This window comes from Crocodylus porosus, unplaced genomic scaffold (genome assembly GCF_001723895.1).
Source record: "Crocodylus porosus isolate Cpor-Errol unplaced genomic scaffold, CroPor_comp1, whole genome shotgun sequence".
Taxonomy (NCBI): Eukaryota; Metazoa; Chordata; order Crocodylia; family Crocodylidae; genus Crocodylus; species Crocodylus porosus.
In genome coordinates this window covers 41,467,569-41,481,884 of record NW_017728886.1, presented here as the reverse complement: position 1 = coordinate 41,481,884, position 14,316 = coordinate 41,467,569, and the positions used below count along the sequence as shown (strand labels likewise).

The following is a 14,316-nucleotide window of genomic DNA, read 5'->3' as shown; positions in this document are numbered from 1 at the left end:
CCCTGCCCCTCCCCAAAGCCAGAAGAAGGTATTTCAAGAGCTTGCTTGTTAGGTTTGGAGGCTCTGTATTAAATTATTAACTGACCTATTAGCAGTGACCCCCTTAAAATATCTCCAAAATTAGCCATTGCTTACATTACAAAGTTCTGCCAGCAGCATAACACAGGCTAGAAGAGTGAAAAGTATGCATCTCCGCTGGCAAATCCCTTATGTGATGCAACTCTTTCAGGCAGATGGTCACTTTTGGCAGACCTCTGTCCACATGAAGAGGCCTGGCTACTTGTGGCATTGCTGCCATGTATGCAGCAACAGCAGTCCCTGTATTGCACATGTAGCCTTATCAAACTTGCCTGGAACACATGATATGGCTGAAGAAAAGGAGTTAATTTCTCCAAAAAGAATGATTCTACTCATTAATTAACCATTAGAATTCTGGCACAAAAAATTCAAAATGCTTGCATGTCTGGATCAGCCACAGAGAGACCTTGTGCTCTGACCAGACCCAACTGCATGCCAAGTGAGATCTAGCACATGGGGACAAGTTATCCAGCTCATGGGGTTCCCCAAGGTTCCAGAAATTAGGCAGCAGGGGAATGGCAACTAATACTGCACTCCAGGCCAGATGATGTGGTTCTACAGGCTGGATGTGGCCTGTGGACCAGAGGATAAGCACCACCGCCTTAGGCCAAAGTGGCTCCAGACTTTACCACGGAGAAGAGTCAGTTGTTTTCCTGTGGTCTCAAAGTAGCATTTCCTATTATAGTGTTAATGGGGTCAGGTTACAAGATCCAGTTTATATGACAAAGACATTGGAACTATGTCCTTAAACTCTGCAATCTCACTTCTGAAAACAAGAAAGGAAATACATGGTGATGGTATAAATACATTTTCCATTGATGCAGATGGAGAGCCTGAATGAGGCAGAAAAGGGAAAACGAGAGGAATGTTATATGGTGTGCCTTGGTTGTTTTAAGTACAGAAGACTGTTTAAAAGACACATGCCACTGGAGACTAGGGGTATGAAATGAATTCAGGCATGAGTAGGAACTGGCTGGCTGAAAATGGTAGCATAATCTTATTATACAGAGCAGGAAGGACACAGAGCTCTGATTCACTGTTCAGATGAGTCATCATTATTTATTACTTGTGTTATTCTTTCACACGAAGCCTTAGCCAAATACCAGGACTCCACTGTGCTAGACACTGTACAAAGGAGACTGCAATCTAAATTAAGTCTACACAAAGTCTTATACTTTCATGCTGACAACAGAAGGGATGGGGAAGGTGATATGCTAAGTTTTTCAATAGTTTTTATTTACATTTATACCAAGTTCAGTAAAAAAGTGTTCACCCCTCTCTGCACATCCGCAATAAATTCTCAAAAATACATTATATTAAGATAAATAATAGACTCCAGAAATAATCAACAAAAAAGTCTGCCCAATCAGTAACATAAATACCTATGGATAATACAGCCTGCCCTGCTTTTTGTACCTGGACAATTTCCCAGACTAGTTTGAAAAAGGGCAGTGGGACTACGGTCAGATATATGCTTCTGGTCATTTCTGCAAAGGATTGGAGGGAGCTATCCTTGAAGCCTCTGTAACCAGCTATGGTGAATGATGTCCTTGGCCTTTATCTAGGAAGCTCAAGTTTGAGGAAGGTTCCTATTAGCTTTCTGTAGATAGATACCCATGTTATAGCTAAGGATAATTGTATCCTTATTGGTCTCTGCTAAAGTAAAAATGGGTCATTTACTTTATAGCATACTTGAGAATTTGACTGACCTACTTACGAAATAGATAATTTATAAAATCCATTTCAGATATAAAGAGATACAAACAGCTGGGTCCTCTAGTGATTATGTTTGATTGGATATGCTTTAAAAAAATCCTGAAGCAATGACAAACTTCTGGACTTGATTTGAATGGTACTTTAAAAAATAATTAAAAATATACATTGCTTCATGAGCACAACAGTCATCACTTAGAAAAAAAGAATCCATAAGAGAAGTATATTTTTCTTAATAGAACCGCAACAAAAACGTATGTACAAGAGATAACATTCCAACTTAAACTGAAGATTTGCACCAAATTATTTTTAATTGGTTGGTTTTATGTTAAATACTGGCAGTTATTTCCCTTGAGTAATAAACTATTATATTATTTCCATTGGAACATTTCCCTCAAGACAGCAGGGATGTTGAGATTCTTGGGTTTTAAGAATTTTATCTTTTACATAGTGTGGAAAATATCCATATGAATGTGTTTTGACAGATACTTTGCTCACAAAATACTACACTATTCCAAAGAAAAAGTTACCAAAGAATAATATTAAGGTGGCAGAATTAAGCAGTCAGAAGTCTGGAAATGCCAGAATGAAAGATATATACAATGAGAAACCCTTCAATCTGATCACTACCGCAAGATGGTACAGTCTTTAACTGTAAAAAGAGGTGCAGTATCACAAAGTAATATTATACACATTTTTCTGCCATTTTAGATCCATGCACAGTTTGTTAGTCAAAACAAATGATGTTCATGACAAATTTCCATTGAGCATAAGGGGCTTTGGGAAAAAGTCCCAGAACTCTCCTAGCTTTAAGAGAAAGATCAACATTTGTAGTGAAAAGCTTTCTGTTTAACACCTTCTAACTATATGATGGTTTTAGTCACTACTTCAGTCCATGCAGACAAGTTTTTCATTACAAACCTCAATTCTCATCATATTTACTACAGCTTCTGGCTTTTACATACACCCCACACATCTAATTTATTACTAACATTTTGAGACTATCAAATGGTTACAAGGTTATTAAAATACTATTATTCACCAATTACAACCATGTTGAAATGTTTAATTACATGTCAGCACTTCAGTACAAGATAAAAGTATTTTATATTTTTTGTTTTAATGTACTGTTAATGATATAATACAACATAACTTTGTTGTATGGTTAAGAGTTAAGACTATATTTTATATAGTTATTTTCTTCCTTGTACATTGAAACTGTATATTTTCAAAAAATGATTTGATAGTGCATGTGTGTACTACTACTACTTAATAAGCCATTATATATGACAGGGACTAGCATGTCTATTTTGAGAGGGCAACATCATCTTTCTCATTTTCTTAAATATGAACAATGAGGATACAATAGTTAGACTTACAGTGCTTGCTGTTCAGCATTCATTAGGAATTGTAAGGATTCAGTCAAATGCAAAACATTAATATCAGCTATCAATGTTTTCCATTTGTATACCTACACTCTACTGATTGGCAAATTTATATAATATGTAGTAATATAAATGTAAAAAGACTGAAAAAATTATAACTTTGTTAGTGTGATTTATATTTCTCTCTATGCCCAGTATAGACCTAAAACTGTTCTGAATGATCTCCTTGGAATTACTGCTCATTCCAAAGTGTTCTATAATATACTCCATACAGTGCAGGATGAGGCTGAAATAAAGGTGCCCTTTACCTTTCAGGGCTACAAGACAAAGATAAACCAGCTTCTCTTTTACTAATAAGTAATGAACCAGAAAACTGTGAAGGTGAAACTACTAGGATCAATAAAAAAGTCATTAAAAAAAAAAAATCAATAGAAATTTGTATTATTTGGGCTACTGCTGGCTTAACTTCAATATGTTTTAAGAAATAAACATTATTTTATTTTCCTATACATTATATTTATAGGCTATGTTGCCTCACTTTTTATTGTAGGTTAAATACAAAAGTGAGGCAAATGATTTTTTTTGGAATTTTCCCCTAACCTGCTTTCTGTTAAACTATTTAAATTAAGCTACATTAGACATATTTGTAACCATCCACAATGATAAAGTAATTTTTAAGGGTTTGTTCATTAAGTTTTATGTCATAGGCACACCTGCACTGCCTCAGAGCTGTGCCAGAGAGCACTGGAGCAAGGCACAATGTGACAGGAGAGAGTGGGAGCGAGTGAGCTTAATGTTAGATACCCAGTAACTGCATTAAGGCAGCTACATTATTTCTATTTACTTGCATGCGATGGCCACAGTATGCATCACTACAGCACTTCCTGGCACAATGCTGAAACAGCACAGGCATGCCCTTAGCATTTTTTTTTTTACAGAAACATTCTGGTCATACTGGCATACATTACAATTAAGACACGATTACCCTATTAATCACACTGTAAATAATAAGCCTTGCAGACATTTAAGTAATTAATAGAGCAATAGAATAGGAAACCAGTCACAAAAATATTCCACAAAATATGTGCAATATTTGTGGCTGGTTTCCATCATGTTTTAAATTGAACACATGGTGGGTAGTAACAAATGAGCCAGTTCTAGACTCCTGTGCAGTACTGGGGCTGGGACAGGCAATCAGCAGATTGTTGGCCCCAGCCCTGGGACCACACCAGAATCAGTTACAGGCACAGGTGCAGTGCCAGGGTTAAGAACAAAAATCAGCTGATTATGAGTCCTAGCCTCTGGACTGCGCTGGAGCTGGTTCAAGACTGAACATCAGCTGAGCTGTATCTATAAAAGTGCTGGTTTGTTTTCTGTTTTGCCAATTAAAAGCTCATGTTCCAGGAGGGCATGAGAAACAGAAGGTGATGCTGAACATCCTAACTCCACTTTTACCAAGTTTTGTGCCTATTCACTTCCCACTTTTTTTATATATATAAAGAAAGTGGGAGTAGTTGGGGAGTATAACTGAGGGGCAGTTGTGGGAGAAAGGGGATTGCTGTACATGTAGCTTCCCTGATCCTCAAGCTGTTACCTGGAGGTACTACAACTGATAGGACTGATAGGGTAAGAGGATCCCCTTGATTCACTACTTACCTGGTGATATTGCACATAATCTTAGGTTCAGTCTGTAAAAGCCCACATACATAAAACTATTCACAAGAGTCAAATCAGAGAGGGTATGAACACATGTTCATTTGGATCACAACTCTTTTATAGGTTAAGTTACTATAGTTTAAGGTTTTAACTGCCATGTGGTAAGAGTATACACACAAGCAGTTACCATGGATTAGCTAATGTAGACTACATCCATATCCCTTTTTAACCCTGGAAACTCATTTATCTGCCCATACCTATATATCCACAACCCACACCTATGTTAATTACACGAACCTATAACTTACTGAGCAGAGCTAGGAGTTGGTAATGGAAATGTTTTTTTCCATTTCAGGAAAACAGAAGGGATTTAAAACAAAAATCCTGACTCTAAACAGAAAGGCAATTCTTTGATTTTTTTTTGGAGACCAGCAAACATATGGCTTCAGTCCATCAAACACTGCATTCAGGTAAATTTAACATACTCTAATTTTGACCACATTCAGTATTTCAAACTGGGAAACGAAAATTTTTACAATCAGAAAATCTCAAAAAGAAATGTTTCAGCTTTTTTGAGCTACTTTTTACATATTTTTTTTTAACGTGTCCTGAAAAATAGCCTGGCTTCACAGTTTTTCAGTGGGACATCTCACTGAAAAATTCCTGAGCAGTGCTTACAACCATGTTTCCCTGGCCCAAGTGCTGTGCATGCTACAACAGGCAAAGAAGAGCTGTTTATTCTTAAGGTCCTCCTGTCTCAGAGAAAAGTGATTATGGTATTCAATAAGCATGTCCCTTCTTAACTTCCTATCATCATTTCAGTAGAGTGCCTACAACACAAACCCAGAATTCCCGTTTTCATGAGTCCCTCCAGTTTCTGTGCTGCATTCTTGATCCTGGAATGCTTAGAAAAGCAAATCATTTGAAGGAAGGATTTTATTTTGGGAATGTTTTGGCTAAATAACCCTAAAGCTTCAAGGCACAAATATACCCTGGTCTCTAATGGGGCATAACTATTTTCAAGACTATCTGTTCACGTCAATACATTTTATAACACTCTGAAGAGTAATTAGGGAAATATTTCAGCCCAAATGATCCCGTTTCCCCAAAGGCCTTTACCCTGGTCTTACTCCTAACAAACCATTTTCCAGGCTAAGTGGACTCTGCATGTACATAAGCATTTTGATCATGAAAAATTAGGCCAAAGAGAACTCTGATTAATTACCTTAAATTTACACTTGTCCTGGACCCTGATATGATGCAGCTATTCACACTTACAGGCTGGGCAGTGCTACACTTACTAGGCACCACGACCAAAAGAGATTTGGGGGTCATGACTGACCACAAGATGAACATGAGCCACCAATGTGATGCTGCAGCCAGCACAGCAAACAAAACTCTGGCTTGCATCTACTGATGCATCTCCAGCAAGACCCAGGATGTCATCCCCCCGCTGTACTCAGCCTTAGTAAGGCCACATCCATTTCTGGGCTCGGCAATTCAGAAAGGATGTAGAGAATCCTGAAAGAGTCCAGAGGAGAGCCACGCACAAGATCAGAGGGCAAGAGAACGGGCCTTACGAAGAGAGGCTGAGAGCCATGGGACTCTTCAGCCTGCAGAAGCGCAGGCTCAGGGGTGACTTGGTGACAGCCTGTAAGTCCAAAAGGGAGAATGTCTGTTTACCAGGGCACCCCAAGGGAAGACAAGGTCCAACGGTCATAAACTCCTGGAAGACCATTTTAGGCTACACAAAAGGAAAAACTTCTTTACTGTCTGAGTCCCCAGGGCCTAGAATAGACTCTCCCCAGAGATGGTGCAAGCACCTACTCTGGACACTTTCAAGAAACATTTGGATGCCTATCTTGCTGGGATCCTTTGACCCTAGCTGACTTTCTGCCCCCTTGGGGCTGGACCCAATGATCTTGCAAGGTCCCTTCAGCTCTAATGTCTATGAAATTTATTTCTAAGGCAGTCTGCCTAAATATACACATTTTTTAAACATATCCAAAAACAGCATGTCATTTGGGGGCGCTGGTCATTTTGAGACCAAATTATCTCACATTTACTCCCAAAACTGGATTATACTTGGTTCTCAAATGATATAGCAAATTCTAAGTTGATCTGACTCAAACACTGAATTTTACAGCACTTAGAAAAAATGCCTTAACACAGTTAAGGTGTTCCTACCTTGCAGCTCTGCCTTCATTTAATTGTTTACTCTCTGCAGTGAGATAAGGAGCCTTATTAAAATAAGGCAATTTGAGAAGCAGAGGACTCTGTATAAATCTCTTGACCAAGTTACTCCAAGTTTGCACCAGTATCTCTTACCTAACATTTATACTTTCTGATTCTACTTGTACAGTTTAGAGCACTTTGGACTTTTCTTCATGGGGTCACTCAAGAAAGTTAAGAATAACCAACTAAATGTGTGAAATTAATGCTTACAAATGCAAACACATTAAATCCTGTATACATAACTCTTGGTGTCAAATCAGGATGGATTAGATCCTTAGCTAGATATCAGGAAGCGCTACTTCATGGTCAGGGCAGTTAGGATCTGGAACCAACTTCCAAGAGAAGTGGTGCTAGCTCCTACCCTGGGGGTTTTTAAGAGGCGGTTGGATGAACATCTTGCTGGGGTCGTTTGACCCCAGTATTATTTCCTGCCATGGCAGGGGGTCGGACTAGATGATCTACTCACGTCCCTTCTGACCCTAGGAACTATGAAACTATGAAACTATGGAATAACTGGTCAGAAAATTGGATTAAGCTAAAATGGAATAAGGCACTCTTTTTCTGGAATAAGACTGTCCACATATGTAATTATTTTGAGAAACAGCTATCATATTTTTTTTCACTCTTACCTTAACCGACTATCTTTCAATTGTAGTAAAATCTTAAGAGAACGATTAAATTCAATTAGGTTGAAGCAACTTTTTTTGAATGAGAGCACACACACATTTAAGGGCACTTTTAAAAGTGGACTTGAAATAACTTAAACACTTTGGCCTTGTGCCATCAGTTAAAACATAATGCCATGTAGACAAATCTTTAGGGATCAGACACACAATATACACCGGTGTGAACAAGGAGTGGACACACACCTGAAAATGCCTGAAACCTAAAACAACTGAAAAGAGCAATCTCTGTTGCTATCCTGTTTCAGTACACAATTTGGTTTGCAAAACCTGAAATAAATGTTAATACCTTTTGAAATGCTGCATGGTTTAGCTACTTCTTGGTAATATTCACTAATTGAGAGAGAGGGAGTTCCACTTCAGATCCTCTGATTTCCCCTATCCTTGGTTAGAATGCTATCATAGGAAATTTAACATTTTAAAAGTTGATCTTTCAGGGAGGCTGTATCCCCCAAGGTTCTGGCCAAAATAATCCAAAATTGTCATCACTAAATCTACTCCTGGCCTTGATGATGCACAGTTTCTTTGAAAACAATCGAGTTTATCTGTGTATGTAGAGCACTTGTAAATATTTTGAATAAAAGGTTCTTTCCAGCTTTAACAACAGAATTGCTACTACTCTTTCACAGTATTGTTAGGCACATGAGTAGTTCCACTGAAGTAAATAAATTTAGAGATGTGCCCAAAATTAAGCAAATGTGTTTTCTTAATTCAAGGCCTCTGTCATGAAGTACTTTCCACAATGAGACATTTATAAAACCATAAAGTATTTTTGTAATTCAAAAATTTTGCTTCACCTCTCTTTTGTCTAAAGCAGCATATTCAGCTTCAATGCTTTCAGCTTCAGGATCTCGTGAGAATACCATTCGAGATTCCAGGTTGAGGGCCAACTCTTTGTGGTGCTGCTTCTCTGCACAGTCACAGGGAGTATCTTTATTTTCATTTTCCGCAAACAAATCTCCACCATGTTTTACTAGAAGCTGAAAGTGAAAAAGCAAAGTAAAGAAGTATTAATTACTGATTCTAAATATGTTTAATAAATAGGAATCAAATATGTACTAATACGTAAAAGGTACAAAAAGCAGCTTGCAAAATTGCAAAGCGATTACAGAAAGTTTGTTTTTGTAAATGTTTAAATAAAATATTCCAATCTTGTCTGACAGCTGGATACAATGTTTGTCCTAGTTAGCCAGCTTTCTTGGAATTTATTTTTAAATTAGCAAGAAATCATGCTATTACCATTTGTAAATAATCCCAACACAGTTGCGAATTTACAAACTTAGCTTTTCAACAAGTGTCCATGTAACAAATCAAATTCCAACGAAAAATTGATCAACATCAAAATGATAAAATATTTTTAAAACATTAACACCTGAAGAACTCTGATATTTGTTTTGAGAATTCCAAGAATGCTAAGAACGATTCACTTTTACCCTGTCCTGCTCCACCCTAGTTTTAGCTCTCCCATCTGTCTATGCTCCTCGTTGCCATTCTTAAATAAGAACTGTGTTTTTTCCTTATAACCTTCCCTCCAAAAGCATCAGAAGATCCCACCAGCTCTCCAAAGCAGCAAGTCTTATACTTCCCAACTATATTATCTCCCCTATTAAACTACTTCAACATGGTACCAAACTTTTATACGTGACAAAAAATCCCAAACACTACTTGTCTTGAACATTTCCATGGACAGGTCAGATGAGAATAGTTACAATAATATGGAACAGCACAGGCCAGTGACTTTGGTAGCAGTAATAGCAATAGCATGCATGTGACAGAATAGAATATGACTTATAAATGTGTAATAACAGAATAGAAACTGACTTTTAAATGCTTAGTATCCCAGCCCCAAAATTACTATAAGCATGTCCCACTTTACATTCTTACCAGACGGTAATCACACAAATGACTGCTTGGGACTGCAAGGACAATGACTAAAAAAAAAAAAATCTTCTTTTAAATTATATTTTTGGTTCTCTTTAGCTGCTTTAAATTCAGACTAAACTAAACTGGTGCATCACTTGTGAACTGTTAAAACAGTAAGAACACACTAGAATCCGTAAGATGTCATTTTAAGTAAATTTGGGATAAATTTATTTTCTTTTCAATGCAATCCACCTCTTGTAGAAATAGTCTATAAAACTATTGTTCCCACACTTTGCCTCACTGCAAAGCAGCTAATGAAAATTATATAAAAGTAGGTTTTGGAAATCTTTTCAGTAGCTAACAACAGATGATAGTTTAAATAAAAGCATTAATTATTCCCAACATTGTCAATTTTATTCCATATCTCTTCTCTTTATTTTCTTATTTACTCTGCCATCTTTGCCTCTGCAGCATTCCGTTTCTAAGGTAAGAATTGTATGCTAACAGAAGAAACCCTAATGATCAGATTCCTCTATATTTGTATTACACACACTTAGTCCCGTCAATTATGCAGATAAAGGCACGATGGGATCTGATGTACTATCCACTCTTGCTGTGCCACATGACTGTAGATCAGATTCCATTGCACCTTACAGCTAGTGCAGGTGCACCACTAAGTAGCAAGCTACTATGGCTGGGAGCACATCAGATCAGCTGGTCGGGCTCCCAGCCACAGGGGTGCTTCTGGTCACATGTTCAATTACTGGTGCAAAAAGAACTAGCCATAAGATTATCATACATTTTTTTGTGGAATCATTTTGTGGCTTATTCCTCATTTTCCTGTGCCATGAATTAACTGAACGTGTGGCTGGGTCACAACTTAAGACCCGATTAACTGTTAATCAGATCTTAAGTGTAATGGGTGCCAGGTACCACACACACCCCTTTCCCTATACCTAAAATGGTATTTCATGTTGAAAGAGACCATAGGTGTCCATTAGAAGCCAAACTGTTCCCAAGTGTACAAGCCACTTATAGTATGAGCTGAACTGCTTATGGGCATGCACTTATCGGTGAATGACAAACTACAAACAATAATCAAACCAAAGAATGACAAACTTTTTTTAAAAAAAACAAATTTTTACTGCTCACAACTACAAAAAATTTCATTGGCGCATACATATATACACACACACACACACATACACACACATAAATAAATAAAACTAGAATGATCTAGTGAGAACACCGTGCCTATTTTCTACTGACCCATAATATCAGGCTGCTTATCTGACAAACTATGTGATGCAAATATTTGTCTGCTAACCATGATTGTGACTGAGATTTCAGGATCTTCACTTTTAAACCATATGTTCACACACAAAGGCAATACCAAAGACAAGTCTCATACCTACGGCAAACTGAATATATATTTTGTGGAAATAACACAATGAAGTTGATCGTTTTGTACACGGAGTACCATATGCAGTACCACACACGGGATATATTCAGAGTGAGCAGGTTTTTGTCTCTTCATATGTGAAACGTGGCTTTGAGAAGAACACATGCAAGATAATCTTTTTTTTAATGTGAAACTCAAGACACCACCTCAGTGATGAACTCTGCAGATTTCAGTTCTATTTGTCCTTACGAAATGAGGGACAGAAGTTCTGGTATGAGCGCTGAGAAAGTATGCCCTGGGAATATGACCAAGATGATGCCTACCAGGAAAGCCATTTTAAGCATAAGATGGTTGATGGAGTATTCTGTGAGCGGTCTCCTGGAGCTTCAGAAGGATGACTTGACGTTTCATGCCAGAGCAGGCTTTGTAACCTATGGATACGTGTGCATTGGTTCTTTGGCCGATTGTCTTGTGCCCCTCCCTCCCATACCTCTCCTGAAAGGCTGCTAGACCAACACTCTAAGAAGTACTCTGTAAGTGTCAACGCCTAGGGCAGGGGTGGGCAATTATTTTGGGTGGAGAGCTGCTTAATGAGTTTTGGCAAGCCATCGAGGGCCACATGACAGGCAGCCAGGGGTGAAACAGCTATGTTTCATTTTGATTTCGGATTGGTCGTTTTGGAGGTTATTCATTTTGGTTTTTTGGATCACTGTTCTGTTTTGATTTGGCCAAATCTGTTTCTGAGTTTCAATGCCGTTTTGGTGCCGATTCAGATCGGCTGAGGAGAGGCAGTCAAAGCTGGGCAGCTACAGGTTCTCCTGCAGCTCCTCTGGCTGCTCCTGCCTCTCTCCAGGTGTGGGGAGCCGCAGGAGAAGCCCCCATGGCTGCTCTGCCCAGCCCCAGCCTCCTGGCACTTTAAAATAAAGAAAAAAGCCCAGCACTCACTGGCTGCAACAGCGGTGATCAGGGCCTCTGAAGGCTCACGGCAGAGCCCCCCTGCACAGTGTGGGGAGTGGGGAGCTGGAGCTGTGGTGCTGAGCTCTGACAGGTGGAGCCACCCCAGCTGTCAGACAGCGAATAGCGCCGGCCAAGACACGCTGCACCCGCGTCATGGGGCAGCTGCCATGCGGGCGCCAGGGGTGGGGAGTCATCCCTGCTGCCCCCCACACTGCCCCACAGTACCCGGAGGCTGCCGAAATTTTGCACAGCCCTAGGGCTCAACCTCCAGGCTGTATGCAGAACCCAACCCACAGGGCTGTGGCATTCAACCAGTCCAGTTCCCCACAGATTCAAAAATTTGGAGATGGGGTCCTGTGTCCTGCACCTCCAGAAATGTAATATATCTCTTCAAATGTACCAAATGCCCTGATGGAAAATACGTAGGGGAGACCAAATAACTGCGCACCAGGATGAATGCACACCGGAAATCTATCAAAGACAGAAATACCCAATTATCTACGAGGACACATTTCTCACAAGAAAACCACTCTCTCCAATCTCTCAGTCCTGATCCTCAAAGGAAACTTACAAAACACTTCCCAGAGATGAACCTATGAACTCCTCTTCATCAAACTCCTGGATACTAAAAATCATGGACTAAATATAGACATTGGATTTATAACCTGCCTGACATCTGATTCCCCAAGTACCTCTCCACTATTCATCCCCCTTCTCTCCTCCTCACCCAACCTGTCTCTCACCCATTGACACCTTAATCTACATCTCCACTGACTACCTGTCTTGCATGCATACCAGCCCACCCTCTGGCTTCTTTACTTTTCATTCCATCCTGGAAGAGCACACACCAACTGCTGAAACGTCCTCAGCATGACAAAGGGTTTTTGAATCTGAAAGCTTGCTTAACATTTTTTTCCAGCTATTTAAGTTGGTCTAACAAAAGACAACAGATTCACCCAAAGAACCTTGTCTGCCTATGTCCTTAGACCAACACAGCTACAACCTACACCCCTGTAATGTAATAAATTTATCCTTTTACCTATGTTCTTCCCTAAGCAAGAGAAGTGGTAGTGATGGCTAAAATACAGGGTAGCATACGAGCAGCTGAAGCAGGCGAGTGCCCCTAATTGCCACTGTGATTTGCATGTCTCCCCTGCAACAGGGGGGGAACATTCCAAGGTTCAGGTAATGATGCATTAGTATATGGTAATGTCACCAGATACAGTTCTGGTGATGTTACAGATGCCAGTGAAGAATCAAAGCTGGAAGAAAGGGTAAAGGTGGATCCTCAAAGGCAAACTTTAGTGCCAGAAGAGCTGCCTTGGTTGGAGTAAGATCATTAATGGGACTGCTCTCAGTGTCAATGTTATACCAATATCATGGTCTTCTTGGGTTTTCCACTGAGTGTGGGAGAAAAGGAGATGTAAATTAGGGATATGCCCTTCCCAGTGGCAAAGAGAGCTCACTGATGGCCTGGCACAGGGTAACCACATTTTGCTTACCCCACTTACTCACCATCCCCCAGATACACTGTTTGGTGCAGTGCTGCCCTGTCCAGCTCCTCTGCTGGGCAGAGGCACTGCAAGATTTGCCTTGCTGCTTCAAAGGCTCCCAGGAATGGAGAGTACCATTCTGTTCAACATAATATGGACATTTTCCTTATCTTTGTAACTCAAATTTTGTATTAAAATGTTACAGTTGTAGCAAGCACATATGTATTAACATAACTACAAGTCTGTACGCTGATATCAAGTTTTACCTCTACACAGGTTTTCATCCCTGAGGCAGCAGCATAGTGCAAAGGCGTATTTTTTTTGTTATCAACAGCATCAATGCCTGCTCTTTCATATTCTCCTTCATCAAGCTTTGCTCCTTTCCATTTTAGGATCATCTGCAGACAATCTGCTCTTCTGAAGTCATCTTCTGAGGGTCGTGTCAAGCGAGGATGGAGTGCCCCTTCGGCTATCATGATTTGAGGGCCCATACACAGTAAGTGCATAGATGTCTCATTGTGCACATTTCGTTTATTGGGGTTTCCATCTCGAACAAAAAGAAAAGTCCTATATGGAAAAATGAAAAGTGAAAATAATCAGTATATACTGTAGTTTACTCAGTAAGCTGAAGCAGCAAGGTTATTTTTCCTACTATTTTCTCCTCCAGTCAAAATGTTGTTTATCTATGTAAATGATGTTTATCTATGTAAATCGAATCTATTCATAGGTGTAAAAAACCAGATACTAGCTCAATCACTTGAAGTTTGCTGCTAAAATTTCTAAACAAAAATAAAAACATTATTCATTTCTTCTTTCTTTGTAACACTCTAAATTGCTTTAAAAAACCCTCT

The 14,316-nt window shown here is 39.3% G+C and overlaps 1 protein-coding gene across 1 annotated transcript in view; it reads right to left on the bottom strand.

The window, feature by feature from the left end:
• ANKIB1 (ankyrin repeat and IBR domain containing 1) overlaps positions 1–14,043 on the bottom strand; it is a gene marked incomplete at its 5' end in the record, with an annotated part of 63,717 nt that extends 49,674 nt beyond the window's left edge. The window contains 2 exons of the mRNA XM_019530949.1: positions 8,548–8,730; positions 13,732–14,043. Coding sequence (XP_019386494.1) covers positions 8,548–8,730; positions 13,732–14,043 — 495 coding nt within the window. The remainder of the gene's footprint in view (positions 1–8,547; positions 8,731–13,731) is intronic.
• Between the last annotated feature and the right edge of the window lie 273 nt (positions 14,044–14,316).